Genomic DNA, 13,097 nt, shown 5'->3' with positions numbered 1-13,097 from the left:
CCTGCAGGTCACTTGGGGAGAAATAAGGTGATAATGTTGCCCATGTAGTGGGTGGTAGTGGATTAAAGGCTGGCCCAGTGTGATTACAAAGGGCCCTTGGCTTGAATGCAAGTCAGCCTTGTGTGCGGAGTACAGCTTGGCTTGTTTTTCTAGAGTCCCTCTATTGCTCTGTCTGTTCAGTATTATTTGGGTTCCGATTGTGAAGACTGAGCAGGGGTACTGCTGGATAATAGATTCTCCTGCCTAGCAAGGAATGCCATTACAGGTTTCAGTAGAGGGACACCATGAATTTTCAGAGCGAGCAGAGTCACAACAAGGTTTAATGATTTACTGTTGGATGCATTCAAAATTAAATTTCTTAAAGCTATGTATCGGAAGAACATTGGTCATGCGGTTTTTATGCCTCACATTAATCAGATCTGTGCGCATTATGTGCTGTCAAGTTGCTTCTGACTTACAGGAATCCTATGATATGGCAGTTACTTAATCAGATATGGTAGTTACTCAAACCATACATTTTGAACAAAAAGGGCAGTACGTATATTTTCCAGCTTCAGTACATGACATCAGAAACCCAGGTTTGTTGTGGGTACATTTTTATGCAGACCAAAGCTTGAAAATATGTGCACACAAAATGATGACTGCATATCAGGAGGACGTTGTCCCGGTACATCAGGAGTACCAAAATAGAATAACTGAAAGTGGCTCTAGTCTAAAATTCTGATGTGGGGACTACCTAATTGCTAGCATCGTAACGTTTGTTGAAATTGACAGTGTGGTCTGACCTGAAGGCTTGGGAAGTGTAGCAAACCCCTCCATACCAGGAAAATGGAATAAAATGCTCCCACCCTTGCCTGATTTAACTTTCAGCTCATTTTTGTTGAATGGCATCTCCCCTTATGCTCCCATGTGCCAGTTACACTCTTCAGGCAGCTTTCAGCTTGTGATGCACTTTCTTAGGATTGTCCATACAGCAACAACACAGAAACAGGGCCGATTCCAGATGACTAACCTTAAGGCGTTTCATGCCGCCCTCTTCCGGATCGCGACGGGGAAAATGCGAAATATCGCGTTTCCTCGCGCGAGTTTTGCGCGATGACGGGTTTCCATGATGGGTTTGCTGTGAACGTGATGAGTGTTTTTGCTGGCTGCACTTAGGAAGGTGTAAGTTTTAACCAGTGCATTTTAATCGATGCGTTGTTCTAACTTTGTTAAAGGACTCTTATATTTTGCATCTTTACAGCTTGTCATTGTGCTATTAGCCACCTAGAATCTCAGGAAATAAGGCAGCATACAAATATTCTAAATACAGGAAGGCTAATCCAAACAGCTTTCAATGGTTTGCAGAATGTGCCTAGGCCTATAATTTGGCAAGTCTGTAGTGAGCTGGAATTCAATAACTGAAGCTGAGAAACCATTTTTAAAAGCTTGTCTTTGCACCCTTTCTCCCTGAACTAGACACATGGTCTCAGGTCTCCTTGGTGCTACAATAAATGGACACAGCTATGCCTTTGGAATGATTTTGCCAAAGGCCCTAACTTCCATCAGCGGTCCCTGTATGCAAAGCCAAAGGGATAAACCCGTTCACAGCAATCAAATGGCGTATTCAACAACAGGCAAATCTAGTTTTGTCTGCTTTCCCAGATTTTGGAATTTAAAATGCTACTAGAACAAAATGCACATACCCTAACTGTGGCCTTTGTGTGGACGGTGTCCCCATAGCTGTTACTCACACCAATGGTAATATGTAAAAGGAAGTCATTGTCCTCTTTGCCAAGTGGAAGGTAAACCGAGGTTAGGTCAGGATCTTGGCCACAGTGTAGGAGAGAATCTGGAAGGAGCAAGAGGGAGGTGAAGTGATCCAACAGACAGTGTGGGAAATGGATCCACTGCAACACATGTGCTTTAGACCCTCAGTGCTACTTCTGTAGCTTGTGGAGAGGCACATTCACAATTACTGTCAAATGAAAGAGCCACATTTTCTTCCATCCTTGGCATGAGGCCTGTGATTAGGAAGATTTGCAGCTTATCTGTTTCTCCAGCGGCAGCTGTTTCAAGGTGGGGACCCTCTGCCAATCACATGCCCTAACAGGCAAGGTCCTTTCCCACTTTCCTGAAGCATGGATCCAATGCCCCAACGTGGAACAGTGCTCAGAAGAACCACAGGCGGCAGCATGTCAAAGAGTCACTGGAGGTTCTGAAGCCACTGAGTGAGCATCGCCGCCTTAGACAAACTGTTTAGATAATGAACCATCACTTACTTGGCTCTAGATAGAAACAATATGTCAGTGAGGAGCTCTCCACTGGAAGGCACTGGTCCTCCAGGCAGGGAGAGCGGCAGGAGATGGAGAAGATGGTAAGCACTGATCCTTCCTTCGGGGATACAGTACATACTGGGACTGCAGGAGGAGGCACGGTGCTTACGACGTAAGTTTCTTCACCGTATTTGTGCTCACTCGTTGCTGGAAAGTTTAGAAAGAAACAGCTGAAGTTAAGGTCCCACAAACACATGAAGCCGCATTCTAGTAGATCAGACCCCAAGTCTATCAAGCTCAGTCTTGTCTACTCTGTCTGGCAGTGACTTTCCAGTGTCCTCTAATTGGAGATACCGGGGACTGAATCTGAGACCTGCATGCCAAGCACGTGCTCTGGATTAATTACTTGGGCACATGCTAAAAATCACTTTATCCTCCAGCAGTCGTGTACATTCCCATTTTTATCCCAGGATAGTTGGGCTGGGAAAGATTCCCAGACGTGCTCTAAGTGCATCATTGAATTGTTAGATATGTTTCTGATTTGTTAGTGTTGCAACAGTAAACTTTAGAAAGATTTTGATCACCCTGTGTGTTGACCCTGCAGGACAACTGGTTGGCCAGTGTGCTAAGCTAGATGGACCACTTGTTTGATCCAGCAGGGTTCTTCTTATGTTTTTAAATTCCCTAACTGGACAAACTGGAATGTTTTTGCTAAAGAAGCCAGAAGGGAATTCCTGCTTTGTATCTTATTGTGAGTGTGTATATGTAAGGTACTGTCAAGTTGCAGTTGACCCCTGCTGGGGTTTTCAATACGAGAGACAAGCAGAGATGGCTTGCCATTGTCTGCCTCTGTGTAGCAACACTGGGTTCCCTTGTTGGTCACCCATCCAAGTACGAACTAGGTTTGACCCTGCTTAGCTTCCGGGTCAGGGCATATCTTATAGGCACTGTCTAAATTCTGGATCTCATACCTGTCACTTTAATTCTAAAGGCTTCTCTTTGCGTCTGCAGGAAGGAATTGTTCAACACCAACACTGTTGTATTGCTCTGAAGCAACGTAAGATTGCTCTGCCGGAAGCCGTTCAAGTTACAGCCTGGCGGGAGTGGACTGGGCTGGAACAGAAGAGGAAAGAACTTGAATTTTAAAAAGCGGAAGAGTTTGGATGAGCTTCCCGTTGTGTCTCCTGAAGCATCTTTTATTTGATCTCTGCACTGGATTGGCAAGGTGTTTCACCCAGGGCTGGCCTCGCCTCTCTTAATTAAAAGAAGACAAAGCGGAACCAGTTTCTGGTGAGCTGGCTTGCCAGTGAGTGGCCTTGAAGGGTGCCCTCCTGCCTCAATTGACTAAATTGGACTGGTGTGCCAATTCAATCAACAAATATCTGAATGAAAAGCAGGATTTTTACTTACTGGCATTGCTTGAAAACCCATTGAAACTACCCCTCAACCAGACATGCTTGTCTTTTAAAACAATATGACTTCTGATAGACGAGGTAATTTTTCTCCTGAATGAACATTGTAAGCATTTCATCCTTGTACCCCAAGAGATATACATTTAGAATGTGTAAAAATCAAAATACCCCTCCTTCATGAGCACTCCCTGTGATTTTTGCATGCATTACTGATTTCGGCATGGTTTATGAAGAAGGCAAAACAGTAACTCAAGCAGAGCCACAATAGTCAGCCGCATTTCAGGCCTAGAAATTCTGTTGTGTCGTACAGTGGTGCGCTTGAATGATTCAGTCACATGGCTGAATTGTTTAACTCTAGTTGACTGACTGGAAAGAGAAAAGGCCAGAACATAAATCATGCAGAGACATTGAGCCAGACTCCTTTGTGGGTAAGAATTTTTACCTCATAGGAACATCTATGAACTTGTGGCACACTAGCAGTTCTCTGGTGGAACACTAGTATAGCCTGGCAGCAGATTAGGAATTGTTCCTCTTTAGAGAATGTGTGTGCATGAATACAGAATTTGTGGTATGGGCAATGGGCTCACCTTTCTGTGGAAAGTATTATCTAAATACCACTTATAGAAAGTATCCTTTGAGTCTGTCTCTGCAGACACTCTGAGAGTAACATCTTCAGTGATATTCACCGGCTTGCAGTTCACATTGCAACTAGAAGGAAAACAGGAAATGTAATTAGCCAACACAACAACATGAAAGAAGCAATGATGGAAGGTACGTGGATATCATTAATGCTCTTATTCAATGACTGTGAGGGCTGGGATCCTTAACTTCATTTGAGAAAACCTTTTTAAGAGCATAAGAAGAGCCCTGCTGGGTCAGACCAGTGGCCCATCTAGTCCAGCATCCTGTTTCACACAGAGGCCAACAAACAAGGCATTAGGGTTGCCATCCTCCAGATGGTAGCTGGAGATCTCCTGGAATTGCAAGTGATCTCCAGGCCACAGAAACCAGCTCACCTGGAGAAAATAGCTATTTTGGAATGTGGACTGTATGATATTGTACATCACTGAGGTTACTTCCATCTCCAAACTCAGGTGTCCCCATCCCCTCCCCCCCAAATCTCCAGAAATTTCCCAACCTGGACTTGGCAACCCTACAAAGCATAGAGGCCTTCCCCTGAGGTTGCCTCTGAATACATACCCTAGTTCTGGTCACCATATCTCAGAAAGGACACTACAGTGTCAGAAGTGAAGAAGAGGGTGACCGAGAGTCTCTCTACACAAGACATCTTACACAAGAATGCTCAAGTGCAGAAAGACACAATGTTAGCTGGGAAGAGTAGTTTAAAGCTTAAAGTAGTTTAAGGCTCTGTCAGTTTCACCTCTCTACAAAGCAGACAAAGATCTCTCCTCAGAGTGTTTGTTAATTTCCTCTTTGCCTGATAGAGCCTTCCATGAGGCAAAGAGGAAATTAACAAATCCTCTGAGGAGCAACCTCTGCCTGCTCTGTAGAGAGGAGAAATTGTTGGAGCCTTTGGCTCTGTCTTTTTAAACTACACTTCCCGAATAACATTGCATCTCCCTACACTTGAGCATTTTTGTGTAAGATGTCTTGTGTACAGAGACTCTGAGATAATTAAGGGGTCAAAGCAACTTTTTTCCTAAACTGAAAAGTTTGGGACTTTTCAGCTTAGAAAAAAAGGCAACTAAGGGGAGACATGGCAGGGGCTTATAAAATTTTATATGGGGTGGATTGAGGAAACATTTTCTCCCTCTCCCATAATACTAGAATGTGTTCCTTTGTCTATAATGGACTTGAACCTTCAGTCACTTTACCAGCGTATTTAAAGTCCATGATGATACCCCAATACCGAGATTTTTTTGGCTGCTAGATTGAACGCGGTATCAACTCCAGAAATGAAAGGTCGCTTTTTGAGAATTACCTTTTCGGAACACAGGTATTTCTGCAATACAAGGAAGATAGGCTCATCTAGTTATTGTTTGCCTGAATTTAAGTGAGGAGAGACAAAGATGGATTACTTCAATACTTGAGAAGAATGAGCTCACAAATATTAATCAGAGCCTTTCTTTCCTTTTGCAAGATAAGGACCCATACATTATCAGGTCACTGGCATCCTAATTTTTAGTAATCCAGTATAAATTACAAAACTTTTGTAATTGGAGAGTGATTCTTTTATTATTATTATTAGTAGTAGTAGTAGTAGTAGTAGTAGTAGTAGAAGAAGAAGAAGAAGTATTTTGGTTTTTGTTTGTAAATGCGGGATTAGGCTCAAGGCTGTGGCCAAAAGAGCTTTACCAGGAAAGGAAGGAAGCAAGCAGGGCTTTTTTTCAGCAGGAACGCGGTGGAACGGAGTTCCGGCACCTCTTGAAAATGGTCACATGGCCGTTGGCCCCGCCCCCTGATCTCCAGACAGAGGGGAGTTTAGATTGCCCTCAGTGCCACTGGCACAGAGCGCAATCTAAACTCCCTCCTGTCTGGAGATCAGCGGGCAGGGCCACCAGCCATGTGACCATTTTCGCCGAAGGCGATTTAAACTCCTCCCTTGTTCCAGCTGACCCAAAATGACGTCATTGCATGGTCTCGGAAGTGTGTGCGCACTTTGCACATGCACACGTGGTACCAGGAGCACCACCACCTGCAGGGAGTTGCCCCCTGTGCTGGCAACCCACTGAGTTCCTCCACCTCTTTTCCCAGAAAAAAAGCCCTGGAAGGAAGGATACTAGAATGTGGGAGCACACAGTGAAGTTGATGAGCAATAGGTACAGGACAAACAAAAGGAAACAATTCTTTGCCTAGCAAGTAATTAAATTGTGGAACTCACTGCTGGTGGATGTAGAGACGGCCACAGGCAAAGGGGGTTGGACAAATTCATGGAGGAGAAATCCATCAGTGGCCACTAGCCATGGTGACTAAAGGGAACCTCCACAATCAAAAGCAGTACACCTCTGAACACCATGCTTGGGCTGGGAGGCATCATCAGGGGAAGGCCTTGGCCTCTATGCTGTACAGGACAACCAGTGGATCACTGTGTGAAGTAGGATATTAGACCAAGTGGACCACTGGCCTGACCTAGGAGGGCACCTCTTGTAATGTTCTGTTCATAATTCCATTTTCGGGCCCAATCTCTCTGTAGAATAACAACTGGGCATAAAGTGGGATTGGGGGTTGCTCCACTTCCCTTCTTCAGCTTCACCATCTCTATTTTCAGAACTGCCTTGCCAAAAGAAGAAATAAATTGTCGCACACCTGATTTGCATGCTCAGCTCCCGTTTGGCTGTCAAATAGAGACACTGCTCATCCTGCTTCGTCTCCTTCTCTGGAGTTTGAACAGTAACTTTCACAGTCACTGCCGAGCTTGGAGAAGGCAAGCAGGTGGGCGGAATCCATATCTCTCTTTGGTCAGTGAGGATTGATCGCCGTTGAATACATTCTGTCCACTCTGGCCAGCAGTAGCCTGCAAAGGTATTTTTCAATGGAAGCATTGGCATTTCCAAAATAAAAGGATTCCTTTCCCACCCTTAACAGCAAATGGTGGGTGTGGTTTTTGGTATGCCACAGATCTGATAGTTCAAGGAAACGTCTTTTGCTCTGCAAAATAACCAACCTTCCTAAGCCTGTACAAAAGAAACCCATAATATTCTACAGAAGTTTTGTGCTTTGGGTAACCCTAGATCCACAGAACGAGCCCTTCTACAAATGTATAAAGTAATCTAAACATATCAGCTAACCTAATCTTGACAGATTTTGGAGGTTAAGAGGGTTGGCCCTGGTTAGTATCTGGATGGGAGACCACCAAGAAGGTCCAGGGTTGCTAAGCAGAGGCGGAGAATGCAAACCACCTCTGAACATCTCTTGCCTTGTAAGGGAGGGGGGTCGCATAAGACGGCTGCAACTTAAGGTTACTTTCCACCCCCAAACATTTACACCATGGTCCACAGGGGTCCCCAACCTTGTTAAGCCTTCAGAACAGCATTTCAGGGGGGATTTGGAGTTACTCTGGGAGGTGAAAGCAAGGAACTTGTGCTTCTGTACATGGGATTTATTTTATTTAAAACATTTTTAGACAATAAAAACATTAAAACAGTTTAAAAACATACAGATAAAGACAAAACAATTAAAAGCAATTACTACCAGCATAGACACATGAATAAGAAAGATGGTCAAAGAAAATCAGTGAGGGAATGCTGGACAAAACAGAAAAGTCTTCCCCTACTTTCAGAAGACAATGATAGAAATGGACAGTCGAATCTCCCTGGGGAAGGAATTCCATAATTTTGGTGTCTGTGCCCTTTCTTGGGTTGCTATCCATCTAATCCTAGATGGTGGGACATCCGAAGCAGAGCCTCCAAAGATGACTGTAGTGGCTGGGTAGGTTCATATGGGAGTAGGAGGTTTAGTTTGGATCCAATTTAGATGGGATTAAACCCAAGTAGTGGTCACCACTAGAGATGGGCACGAACCAAAATACGAACTGAAATTAAACACGAACCAGGCCAGTTCGTGGTTCGCAAACCATGGTTCATCAGATCCCATTTCTGACGAACCGCCACGAACTTTTAGGCTGGTTCATTTGGTTTGTTTTTTGGTTCGCCACTGCAGACAGCCTGGTGCCAATCAATCAGTTTCCTAGGCAACAGAAGATGGACTTCCTGCAGACCTTCTGCTGACCTGGAAGTGAACTTCTGCTGGCCCGGAAGTGGCCTTCTGCTGGCCCGGAAGTGACAATTTTCTGACCTGGATGTGCTGTTTTCACGAACCAAATGAACCAGTTTGCGAACCAGGGGCCGGTTCGTGAAAGTTTGTGGTTCGTAGTTCGTGAAATTTGACGAACCACAAACCGCATGGTTCGGTTTTTTCCAGTTCGTGCCCATCTCTAGTCACCACCATAAAATGGCTGCCATGGGACATACCAATCACAAAATGACTGCCATGGGAGGAGGGTTGCCAGCTCCAGGTTGGGAATTTCTGGAGATTTGGAGGGTGGATTCTGGAAAAGGCAGGATTTGGGGAGGGGAGAAACCTCAGCACAGTATACTGCCATACAGTCCACCCTCCAAGCTGCCATTTTCTCCAGAGGAACTGATCTCTTCAGCCTGGAGACCAGTTGTAATTCCAGGAGATCTCCAGCTACCATCTGGAAGTTGGCAACCCTACATGGGAGGCTGGTGCCAAATCAAAATACTGGAATAGCTCCACAAAATGTTGCAAGATTCCAAGCTAAACAACGTAAGCAGCTATATGGGTGCTCCCTGCAGACAAAACTGATGCTTCCTAAACATTATTCTGCTCACAGAAAAGTTGAGATCCGCTCTTTGCCTCAGGAAAGAAGGAAGTGGGCACCAGTAAACACACTGATAGGCACCATGATGCCTTTGAGCACCACTTTGGGGATCCCCAACTTAGAATATCACTTTGCTTTATTTTTGAATGAGAATTCCGGCAAAGGGTGCAGAATATGCCTCAGCACTATAGATTTATGCCAAGGCAACCCCGGCAAGAGGCTTTCAAGGCAAGTGAGTAAAAGTGCAAGTGAGAAGCAGAGGTGGTTTGCCATTGCTTTCCTCTGCAAAGTCTTTCTTGGTGGTCCTCCCTCCAACTGACTCTACTTAGCTTCTAAGATCCAATGACATTGGACTATGCTATGCTGCCTTCTGTGCCTTAGCACTACCAGGAAACCAAAAGCTGTAATACACATACCGCAAGACCACGAGTACAGGGAGGTGTTGCTGTCTTCAGGCCAGCCAAGATTAACTGCTGCAAAGATGCCAGCGTGGCGACTGGGCTTAATGTATATTCGCTTTTCCCTGCTGTTATCCTAAACCAGAAAGAAAGGCTGCCATTAGAGACGTGCATGGTGGCATCTCATCTACAGTATTCCCATGTTATTCTTGCTTCAGGGATCCCTTTGCCCATCAACGTTTTGTTTGGAAGCTCCACAAGTCTGCCACAGATCCATGCCACAGGAGATTCTGAGGTATGTTCACATACTTCACAGAGAATGCAAGCTTCTCAGAGCCAAGCTACAAGTGACAAATGACACTTGCCTGGCAAGTGAACAGACTCACGTATTCCTCCCTGTTCACTTGCCATTCACTTGCGCTCCGCTTGATCAAGGAGAGAGCAAGTGAATGGCAAGTGAACAGGGAGGAATGCACGTGAGTCTGTTCACTTGCCAGGCAAGTGTCATTTGTCACTTGTAGCTTGGCTCTGAGCCTTTCAATAGGAGATTGGTAGCAGTGGGGCAGTACATGTTTCTTGCTCTGTTCAGCCATTCCAGAAATGGCCCCAGAAACACAGGTAAGTGGGTATATATGTGTTTCTGTATGCTAACCAACTAATTCATAAATAAACAGGGAGCTGAATTCAGGCCTCCAAGACCTAAACCCCACCAAGCCGCATGGTAACTTATATAACTAGTTAATTCCTAAAAAATATTTTCAAGAGGAACTTCTCAGCTGTTTTCTTTCTTCCCGCCCTCCTACTATCTTGACAAAGTCTTGCTAATACTCACAGATCTCATTTTGGCACTCATGTCAGCTTGCTGTTTGTCTTCAGGAGGGTCTGTTTAATATAAAGAATAAATCCAAGTGTTTTAGAAGCAACTGTCTAAATATAGCAGGTGCATTTTCCTATATGAATCATGATTGATTTCACTGAGCTGTAGAAAGATCATAGTCATCAATGGAAGATTTAGCGTTGCATTTGGAAAGGAACAGGTCACAATTCAGCACTCCGCTGCCTTCTGTTCTCCTCATCTGTTCTCTCTGCTCCAATCCGGCTCCCTGTTGCTGAGCATCACAGCTCAGCACCATCCCTCTCCCAAACTATTTCAGTTGTGCCCCAAGTCACTGCTGGACTACCTGATTAGCTTTGCACTGAAAGTTTGCTTGCCTAACAGAGTGTAGTTTGACCCTTACATTAATTGGATCAATTGATTCTTTGTTCTGCGTAGGGAGAGGGAAGTATATCACTGCTGTGAGGCCTTCCTTTGCAGAGCCGAGAGCTTGCAATTATAGCACGAAATGATCATCTGATAATTCATCATTGGAAAGTAATGATACAAAATGGACTCCTAATAAACTGGAATCTCTCTCTGCCTTTTGGAATGTGATAACCATAAGATTGTGTAGAAGAGTATGACCCTGTAGCTAAGGGGAGAGAGCAGAGAAACAGCAAAATATAGTTCTGGAGGAGTTGCTGCTCTGGAGTGATTCCGCACACGTTGGATAATGCACTTCCAATCCTCTTTATAGATCATTTGGAATGGATTTTTTTGTGTGCGGAACAAAAAATCCACCTCAAATGATTGATAAAGTGCATTGAAAATGCATTATCCAACGTGTGCGGAATCAGCCAGTGCTAGACAGATGCCTGGAAGTTTCTTGCTGGAGTTAGCTGAAACTAGGGTTGCAGCATTGTAAAACCGCACAAGGTACTTTCTTGGGATCTGCCTGCTGTAGATGTTCAACATGTAAAAATGCCCAAGGCAAGTCATCATAACATCATTAAAACATCATCACAATGCAAACAGTTAAAACATACAAATAATTCTAGCTTCAAGAATAGTTGCAGATAAAAACAGTGACTGAACAGCAGTAAAACATTCAACCACGGGGGCCATTAAAAGAAGCATCCCAAACGGGAAGACTGCTCTTGCTTTCATTACCAGAGCTGTTGGACGAGATGGTGACTGTTCCTACATCAATGCTCATATTTGAGAATGCGTTCATGGCAAGCACCTTGACAAGAAAAGTACCTGAAACAAACACATTACTGAAATTAAATAGGGGTAAAAATATATAGGCTGTCATCAAGCCCATTTGTGTTTTACCATCCCTTGAAATAAATACATTTTTTTTCCTTTCCTTCCACAAATTAAAGGAACTTCAGTTGGTCATGAAACGAACAGGGCTGCAAAATGAGAGTATCACATTTGGCTACTTCCATAAACAGTCGTGGCTCGTATGAACTGAATTTGCGTGCTACCAAATCAACCCATAGCAGTCAGCATGCTCAGATTATTTGGGGCTAGTTGAGTAGCATGCACAATAATCTTAAATAAATCTATGTTGCATCAACATAGTTTAGGGTTGTTCAGTCTGGTAGGACTCAAAACGCTGAGCCTTAACAAGTGACATTTTGGTGATTTGACTACCAAATATGTCCCACTGGTGCTTTGGTCCCGCGCTTCAATGCAAGGAGTGGAAGCAGCAACATATATTGCTCCTTTCATACGTTACCTCTTTTCTCTGGGGTTATGAAAGTAGCAGAAGAGTGTCTGTTGGTACTAAATGGGTGGATACAACTGGAGAACATTCACAAAGTCCCAGATGAAAACAGCAGATTCCATAGCAATCTCCTACCCCTTTCTCCCATACACAATGGTGATGAATGAATGACAGCCCAATCCAATGTGTGTTTACTCAGAAGTAAATCCCACTGAGTATAATGGAAATTACTTCCCAGTAAGCATTCCTAAATTTGCTGCTCTAAGCCGTTTCCACACTACTCTCCTTCATCCGGAATGCTGTGGAATGTCACGAAAAAAACACGGTAGCGTCTTCTCGCGCGAGTTTTGCACGATGTCACGCAAAACTTGTGCGAGAAGACGCTATCTTCCGAGTTTTTTTCACGATGTTCCGCAGCATTCCGGATGAAGGTGAGTAGTGTGGAAACAGCCATCAAACAAGTCCAAACTGGCTAGTACAATTCGAGGAACCGGAAGAGGCCGTTTCCACACGGCTTACCTCATTCTACAAAATAGCGAAATCTCGCGCGAAGATGCTGTTATCGCGTCTTCTCGCGAGATTTCGCGTGAGATTTCACTATTTTGCAGAATAAGGTAAGCTGTGTGGAAACAGCCAGAGAGGGAAAGAGTGAAAAAGCTTTTCTAGAGTTCAGCAAAGCACATTTTGAGATGGTTAAGAAAGGGTCACTTGGCATAGATGCTCCTCTGTGTATAGGGAAGGAATTGGGAGACAATGGAAGCTGGCATTTAAGAAGCTAAGTGGGACAGACCTTCTTTCCACTTACCCAAACACACACATTTTCAGGCCATATATGGTTGTTTCTATGGAGAATTAATTAGGATTGTCAGGTGTGGAATCTGAATGAAGGGCTGGAGCCTTGGAGTTCCATAGCAAAGCCTAACAACTTAGAGGCTGGTACTTGGTATATTAGGGACGGAAGTCTCTGGATGCTATTTAGCATAGAGTTCCCCAACATGGTGCCCATGGGCACCATGGCTCCCAATGACACCTTTACTGGTCCCTGCTGAGTGTTTTTAGAAAGTGGGTGGGACCAGATAAGGCTTTTGCCTAGCAGGGCTTCTGTTTGGCCATTGGAGATCTGATTGGCTGCGCAGCTTTAGCAGCAGCTGCCATCACAGGACAAGGGTCTCCCTTGTGTG

The 13,097-nt window shown here is 44.4% G+C and overlaps 1 protein-coding gene across 1 annotated transcript in view; it reads right to left on the bottom strand.

The window, feature by feature from the left end:
* LOC129343868 (polycystic kidney disease protein 1-like 2) overlaps nucleotides 1-13,097 on the bottom strand; it is a 63,819-nt gene that overhangs the window by 40,524 nt on the left and 10,198 nt on the right. The window contains exons 8-15 of the mRNA XM_055000250.1: nucleotides 11,355-11,444; nucleotides 10,200-10,249; nucleotides 9,386-9,503; nucleotides 6,935-7,142; nucleotides 4,255-4,375; nucleotides 3,227-3,368; nucleotides 2,262-2,462; nucleotides 1,686-1,831 (exon numbers count right to left, since the gene is read on the bottom strand). Coding sequence (XP_054856225.1) covers nucleotides 1,686-1,831; nucleotides 2,262-2,462; nucleotides 3,227-3,368; nucleotides 4,255-4,375; nucleotides 6,935-7,142; nucleotides 9,386-9,503; nucleotides 10,200-10,249; nucleotides 11,355-11,444 — 1,076 coding nt within the window. The remainder of the gene's footprint in view (nucleotides 1-1,685; nucleotides 1,832-2,261; nucleotides 2,463-3,226; nucleotides 3,369-4,254; nucleotides 4,376-6,934; nucleotides 7,143-9,385; nucleotides 9,504-10,199; nucleotides 10,250-11,354; nucleotides 11,445-13,097) is intronic.

The sequence above is a fragment of the Eublepharis macularius genome, chromosome 16 (assembly GCF_028583425.1).
Source record: "Eublepharis macularius isolate TG4126 chromosome 16, MPM_Emac_v1.0, whole genome shotgun sequence".
NCBI classification, from domain to species: Eukaryota; Metazoa; Chordata; class Lepidosauria; order Squamata; family Eublepharidae; genus Eublepharis; species Eublepharis macularius.
This window is presented reverse-complemented; position numbering and strand designations above follow the sequence as displayed.